Source organism: Nicotiana tabacum, chromosome 22 (assembly GCF_000715075.1).
Source record: "Nicotiana tabacum cultivar K326 chromosome 22, ASM71507v2, whole genome shotgun sequence".
Lineage (NCBI taxonomy): Eukaryota > Viridiplantae > Streptophyta > Magnoliopsida > Solanales > Solanaceae > Nicotiana > Nicotiana tabacum.
This window is the reverse complement of record NC_134101.1, coordinates 190,879,644-190,887,808: the sequence shown is the minus strand read 5'-3', so window position 1 is coordinate 190,887,808 and position 8,165 is coordinate 190,879,644. Positions and strand designations below refer to the sequence as shown.

The 8,165-nt window shown below is 38.6% G+C and overlaps 1 protein-coding gene across 1 annotated transcript; it reads left to right on the top strand.

Annotated features, from left to right (window-relative positions):
* The first annotated feature begins 7,414 nt into the window (after positions 1-7,414).
* LOC142176206 (uncharacterized) lies at positions 7,415-7,921 on the top strand. Its single transcript, XM_075243321.1, has one exon. It carries the CDS (start codon positions 7,415-7,417, stop codon positions 7,919-7,921), a length of 507 nt encoding a protein of 168 aa, XP_075099422.1.
* Positions 7,922-8,165: the final 244 nt, after the last annotated feature.

Genomic DNA, 8,165 nt, shown 5'->3' with positions numbered 1-8,165 from the left:
GGCTTGTAGTAAGAGTACCACAAGTTAGTTGAATTTTTTGTAATAAAGTCATTACAAAGTGGCTTGTAATAGGAGTTTACAAGTTAGTGAAGTTGAAAGCCTACAAGTGTAGGTCGTAATTTTTGTCCCCTTGAATTGGGATTTTTCCACGTAAAAATCCTCTGTATTCATTACTCTTTGCCGAGCTACTATAGGAACAATTAGAGAACCTGATTCCCTATACTGGCTGGTTTTACAGTCTGTTGCTTATAGTGTGAACTTATAGAGAATCTGGTTCTCTATACAGTGGGAACTTATCCTGTGTATCATTTACATACTTGTTTAGTAGTTAGCACTGTACTAAACGGATATAGGACCAGATCGCTATACAGTTTGGTTCATTAGTATTCTCGGTGATAACTCATAGAGAACCCAGTTCTCTATACAGTCTGGTGGATACTAAGTTTCTAACAATTGGTATTAGAGCAGGTTCTTTCTAAAAGGTTAACACCTAGAAAGGATCTACATGGCTGCTCTACCAAATCACGAGGAAGAAGAATCAACGTACAGACCACCAAATTTCAACGGTCAATACTATGGTTGGTGGAAAACAAGAATGCATGATTTCATTATGGCTGAGGACTCAAAGCTGTGGGATGTAATACGTGATGGACCTTTTGTTTCCATGAAAACTGTTGGTGAGGGAATAGTTACAGTCCCAAAAACAAGGAAAGAGTACAACGATGCTGATAAAAAGGCTATTGAGAATAATTTTAGGGCAACGAAGATTCTTGTTTGTGGCATCGGCCAGATGAGTACAACCGCATTTCAGCTTGTCAGTCTGCTAAGGAGATTTGGGAAGCTCTTCAAACTGCCCATGAGGGAACTACTCAGGTTAAGCAGTCCAAAATTGATATGCTTACTACTGAGTATGAGATTTTTAAGATGAAGGAGGATGAGTCTATTCAAGATATGCACACATGTTTCACCTCCATTATCAATGAGCTTCACTCCCTTGGTGAAGTCATCCCAAGAAACAAGCTGGTCTGGAAAATACTTAGTATTTTACCAGGTTTTTGGGAAAGTAAAGTAAATGCTATCATTGAAGCCAAGGATTTGCAGAAGCTGACCATTGATGAACTCATTGGAAATCTCAAAACTTATGAGATGAAGAGAAAAAAGGATCTTGAAAGAAGAGAGCCCAAGAAGGAGAAGAACCTGGTTCTCAAGGCTGCCAACAAAGACTCAAGTAGTGATGAATCCGACATGGAGTATCTCACTCGAAGATTCCAAAAGATGATTTGAAAAAATGGTGGGATTCCAAAAAAAAGAAGTTCCAGCAGGAATTTCGAAGAAAATGATTGTTGCCATAGGTGTGGAAAGTCTGGACACTTCATTAAAGACTATCCTCTTCATAAGCAGGATCATTACAAAACCAGTACTAAAAAGGCCACTAAAAGTAACCAGGTCCCTGACAAAAAGTTCAAAAGAAGAGATGTTGCTAACAACATGTTGAAGCAAGCCCTGGTTGATTGGGGAAATTCCTCTAGTGAATCTGAAGGTGAAAATATGATGGTTGCTGACAACGGATCTTCAGAATATGAGTCAATCTTTGCACTCATGGCCAAATCTGATGATGATGAGGACAACGAGGAAGATGAGGTAAGTTTTCTTGATGTTCAAAGAAATTTGAAAACTTACTCTAAGAAAAAATTGATGTCCTTAGCAAATGTGTTGATTGATGCCTATCACAGCCTCATCAATGAGAAGAATTCTTTAATAGAAGAAATTGGTGGCATTGAACAAGAGAGGGATTATATGGGAGTTTCCATTGTAGACTTAGAGGAAACCATTGAGAGTATGAAGAAAGAAAAAGAGGTTTTAACTGAGAGTAATGCTAATATTGAGCACGAGATAGATGACCTATTGGTGGTAGTTGTAAACTTAAAGGGAACAATTGGGGAACTTAAAATGAAAAGTAGGACTGAGAATTCTCAAAAGGGAAAGGAAGTTGCAAATGAGGCACACATTAAGCTTGAAAGTGAGTTAAATTTAGTGAACTCTAGTATGTGTGATGAGCTTGATAGAAACAAACAACTTCAGGAAGAACTAGGAAGAGTGAAAAGTGATCTTGAAAAATTACTTAAGTGGACCTGGTCCTATGATGTTATCACTGCCTTGTATACAAACAATGGGGAAATAGGCAGGGAATCGGGTTCCAAAGGGAAAAGACTCCCTACAACCCTTATAGCAAGTACGTTAGTGTACCTGACAATTGGCTTTGCACTCACTGTGGCAACACTGGGCACTTTAAAGCAAATTGTAAGGTCAGAATTCAGTCGTTACCGAAAAATAAGGTTTTTGCTGAAAAAGTAACTGCTACTACGGAACCTGGTCCTTCACATTAAAAACATATAATGCCTGCTTGGACCAAAAGAGTCATCATTCATCCCTTTTCTCATTGCAAGGACTCCTGTAAAGTTAAAATTCAGTCGTTGCAGAACAATAAAGTTTTTGTTGAAAAGAGGCATATTGATGAGGAACCTGGTTCCCAAAAAGAAAATATGTGCTGTCTGTATGGGCCAAAAGAAGTCTGATCCACCCGTTATATCATTACAAGGGACCCAAACTCATTTGGGTTCCTAAGTCTAACTCCTGATTTTCTTGTGCAGGGAACAGTGAAAGGAAGCAACCTACAATAGTACATGGATAGCGGCTGCTTATAGCATATGACTGGAAGTACAAATGATCTCCTTTCACTTAAGGCCCTACAAGGAAAGAGTGTACCCTTTGGAAATAGCTAAAAGGGGTACACTCTAGGAGTAGGAAGGATTGGGACGTCACTCACTCACTCAACTTAAAACGTGTACTATGTCAATGGCCTGAAGTAAAGTCTCTTGAGTGTTTCTCAGATATGTGACAAGGGAAATAAAGTGAAATTCTTGTCCAAGATATGCACAGTCACAAATCTTGTGACTAGTGAGGTGGTGTTTGTGGCCAAAAGATACAAGAATGTCTACACTACTGATTTTAAATCCTAGCATGGTGGTGATCTAACATGCCTAAGTGTCATTAATGATGATGCTGAACTATGGTGAAGATGACCGGGCATATGAGTTTCTACTTGTTGAACAAGTTGGTTATGGAGGACCTGGTTCATGGGTTGAAGTAGTCAACACTGCTTGCTACTTGATTAACAAATGCATGATCAGGTCCCTTCTCAAGAAGTCTCTCTATGAACTTCTCAATGGGAGAAAATCCAAGTTGACCTACCCGAGAGTCTTTGGATGCAAATGTTTTGTTCTCAACAATGATGGAAAAAGGGTCACAAGACCAAGCAGATGAAGATGGAGAATTCACAAATGCTCCTGGTAAAGCTATAGATATTACAAATGGAAAGACTGATTTGATGAATCAAGTCAAGCAGAAGGATGAAGAAGAAGTAGTAGAATCTCCAAAATGGCACAAAGGAACCTGGTCCCTCGATGATTGGCTATGTTAAGAAGGAAAGGTACAATTCTAAAAGGTGTTTTTCGGAGACATCTAACTCAAATCTATATTGTTATAGGTATACACATACGACAGTTTTAGGAATAAAAACAAGTAAGAGTGACATTGCACTTCTAGGAGTCTTTGCTCAAAAATTTTAAAAACCGTCAAGGAACCTGGTTCCTGTGACTCAGGTTAGTAGTCTCTCCAATACTTATATGCCTTTTTAAGCTGCTGAAGTGTCATGTCATTGATTTACTTCTGCCTTTCTCCTGCCTCTCCTCCTACCTTTTGAAGTCCAAAATGTTAAACCTTTTCTGAACTGACCCGTTGCCCCAAAAACCACTTCTCTATCTTACACCCAACCAAAACCGATTCTTTTTCAAAACCAAAATCAACCTTGTCTCAAAAGAATCCTTCTTTCCAAATATGCCAGAAGTGAACCCAACTCTCTCATTTTCCAAAAACCTAACTCCATCAGAATCAAAACCCCAAGAATTCTTTGATAGATTTTGATGAAAGTTTAACTGAAAGGGAACAGGGTAGATCTAATATTCTAAGAGCATGAGGCTGAAGTTGCTGCTGGATTTGTGGAAGCCTTGAAGGATGGAGAAATTGGTAAATGTGGGGACTGAATAAGGGACCTGATCCCTTAAGTCCTTATCAGGAAGTCAATTTTAATGATGATCTTTTTCTCTTTGAATTCTGTGTATAAATAAACTTCCGATCCAGTGAAAAAGATGGATGAAAAGTAGGCTGATTGATGATAAAGTGGTGTGAGATGCTAATATGATTGTGGAAGAGAAAATGAAATGAAACCTTTCCCTGTGAGAAAGAATTTATAAAAAAAATTAGCTGAGAAAGATGCAGCAGATGATAAGGGTAAACAGATTGAGAAGAAGATAGAAAGGGTAGTGTTAGTGAGGAACCTGGTTCCTCTCAGAACCAAAAGGTTGAGCCATTAGGTTTGGAGGGAGAAGACGTTGAAGTCTTAAAAGGCACTGTAAGACAGAGTGTTGACTCTGATATTGTAGAAAAATGGAGGAACCTCTTGACATTGTTGAGTTCTAAAAATAGAATCACCTCTTTGTTCCTCCAAGTCCCAATGTTTCTGAAGATGAAGTAGTAAAAACTTCTATATTTTACGTGATACTATGATACTATATGTGCATGGGACTGAGTATGTTCTTGATAATACAAAGCTTGGGGAGATTCTTGGTGATGTGATTAATGGTTCAAATAGGTTGAGAACCTGGTCCTCGTAGACCTTCGGCCGAATAGAATGCTAAGTTGAAGGGTGAGAATGAAAGATTGAGGAAACAGGTGGAGGAACTGAGAGAGCAAATGATCATTGATCAAAGGAGAGTAAATGAACGAATGGACAAGCTCATCAAAGCCTTAGCCCCTTACTTTTCTTCCTGCCCAGTGATCCATGTCCTTCACTCCTTCCAAATTCCCTTGAATTCTTATCTTCTTTTGATCCCTATATTTAATGACATTGGTATTTTAGTTATTTAAATTGTCATATTATGTATTGTTGAAACTACTGTGCTTTTGTTATAATTACTCCACTATGGGCAATCACTCTATTTTGTGCCATGACATTCACTTGTTTTTCTTGTTACTGTTTATGTTGTGTTGCCCAAGTGGCTTGAGTTAATGTTGCTGAACTTCTTTTTGGTGGTACTTCTTCTGTTATTCTTTTTGATGATGCCAAAAGAGGGAAGTTATATAGGTATCAACATGGGGGAGGAACATAATCAAATTGATATGTTGTGTTGTGCATGAAAGATGGATCTGCTTCGCAGGGTTCGCAGGGGGAACGTGCTGATAATATGTTGATTATAGGTCTGATCCGCAGGGAAACATGTGAGGAATCTGGTTCTCAAGAGGAATAATAATTTTGGATTTTTCGTCATCAAAAAGAGGGAAATTGATCTAAGTTACTCTATGTCATGTTTTGATAATGACAAATGTTCTCAACGTACTGGGTACAGACCAGATGTGATCAGTGCAGCTAAGAACCTGATTCTCAGGGGGAATAATCCTGGGGTTGTAATTCATCAAAAAGGGGGAAATTGATAAGCTATGGCACTTTGAGTTTTGATGATTTGCCAAACAATCTTGAAGAACCAGTTGTGATCAGCTCCTTAGGTTCGGTTCTCATGGAGTATATGGCTGATTCATAGGGGGAACAATATGGAGATCTGGTTCTTAGAAGGAATATCAATTTTGAGTTTGTCGACATCAAAAAGGGAGAAATTGATAGGTTACAAGTACCTTGGGCATAGGTACTTTACTTTATGTTTTGATGATCTAACAAACTTACCATCCAGAACCAGATATGGAACATGTTACACATCTACAAGACCTTGAGATCACAAAGTTCCAGGTTGGGATCTAGCGTGGGATATAACTCAACTCTTCAGAGAGGAAAAAACATCTGAGGAAACAGGTCCTTACCAGTTCCCGATGAGACTATATGAAGTCAACTCTCCAGTAGGAAAGTTACTGCCTGCACACGCTACCGCACAGGAACAGTGCAACAGTCAACTTTCTATGGAAGGCTTTTTACCTACCTTGCTTACATTATTTTAAGTGATGTCACACTCGTATAAATACCATCAAGGAAGGTAAAAAACTTACTTCATGAGAGAACCAGATAAAGGACCTGAAGCATGCCTGGTACAATCATTCAAGTTAATCGACTCAAGATAATCTGGGCAGTGTGCCTTCAGATTCACAGGAACCAGATTAGGAACCTGATACCTTTATGTTCCCCTGACAAAAGTATAAGTCAACAATACAGCTAGAAAGCAACTGCAGAAAGTGACTGCCTGCAACAGACACTTTCCATTAAGATTGGACATCACCATTGTGAATTGACATCACTAAGGTAATGTCTTGTGTAGTATAAACCTCATGCAAGGCACAATATTCTGGTTCAACACTTGCAAATACAAAAAACAAAAAGCCTCTCTCAAGTGCTTGCAACAACCTCTCTCAAGAACAAAGCTGCTTCAACCTCAAGGACCTGATCCAAGATCGAAGATATCTTAAGCCCTTAGGTTTGTTGAGTCTTTGTTATTTGTTCTTCATAGTAACTCCTATCTTGCTTTCTTAGAAGATGTTTTTAGGAAACCCAAAATCACAAACCCTCTAAGTTTGTGTCTTGGCTAGAGTTAGTCGAGTTGTTAAGTCTTTGTAACTAGAGAGTTACAAAGAGTCTTGTAATAAGTGTTATAACAAGTTAGAGTGATTAAAGTCTTTGTCACTAGAGAGTAACAAAGTGGCTTGTGGTGAGAGGATCACAAGTTAGTTAAAGTCTTTGTAACTAGGGAGTCACAAAGTGGCTTGTGGTAAGAGTACCACAAGTTAGTTGAATTCTTTGTAATAGAGTCATTACAAAGTGGCTTGTAATAGGGGTTTACAAGTTAGTGAAGTTGAAAACCTACAAGTGTAGGTCGTAGTTTTTGTCCCCTTGATTTGGGATTTTTCCACGTAAAAATCCTCTTTGTTCTTTACTTTTTGCCGAGCTACTTTAGGAACAATCAGAGAACCTGATTCCCTATACTGGCTGGTTTTACAGTCTATTTCTTAAAGTAGGAACTTATGGAGAATCTGGTTCTCTATACGGTGGGAACTTATCCTGTGTATCATTTACATACTTGTTTAGTAGTTAGCACTGTACCAAACTAATATAGGACCAGATCGCTATATAGTTTGGTTTATTAGTATTTTCAGAGAAAACTCATAGAGAACTTGGTTCTCTATACAGTCTAGTGGATGCTAAGTTTCTAACAATTGGTATCAGAGCAGGTTCTTTCTAAAAGGTTAAAAACTAGAAAGGATCTACATGGCTGCTCCACCAAATCACGAGGAAGGACAATCAACGCACAGACCACCAAATTTCAACAGTCAATACTATGGTTGGTAGAAAACAAGAATGCATGATTTCATTATGGCTGAGGACTCAGAGCTGTGGGATGTAATATGTGATGGACCTTTTGTTTCCATGAAAACTGTTGGTAAGGGAACAGTTACAGTCCCAAAAACAAGAAAAGAGTACAACGATGTTGATAGAAAGGCTATTGAGAAGAATTTTAGGGCAAAGAAGATTCTTGTTTGTGGCATCGGACCAGATGAGTACAACCGCATTTCAGCTTGTCAGTCTGCTAAGGAGATTTGGGAAGCTCTTCAAACTGCCCATGAGGGAACTACTCAGGTTAAGCAGTCCAAAATTGATATGCTTACTAATGAGTATGAGCTTTTTAAGATGAAGGAGGATGAGTCTATTCAAGATATGCACACACGTTTCACCTCCATTATCAATGAGCTTCACTCCCTTGGCGAAGTCATCCCAAGAAACAAGTTGGTCTGGAAAATACTCAGTATTTTACCAGGTTCTTGGGAAAGTAAAGTAAATGCTATCATTGAAGCTAAGTATTTGTAGAAGATGACCATTGATGAACTCATTGGAAATCTCAAAACTTATGAGATGAAGAGAAAGAAGGATCTTGAAAGAAGAGAGCCCAAGAAGGAGAAGAACCTGATTCTCAAGGCTTCCAACAAAGACTCAAGTAGTGATGAATCCGACATGGAGTATCTCACTCGAAGATTCCAAAATATGATTCGAAAAAATGGTGGGATTCCAAATAAAAGAAGTTCCAGCAGGAATTTCGAAGAAAATGATTGCT

Coding starts and splice junctions, on each gene's coding strand:
- LOC142176206 (XM_075243321.1), top strand. CDS start 7,415: ATGCATGATTTCATTATGGCTGAGGACTCAGAGCTGTGGGATGTAATA.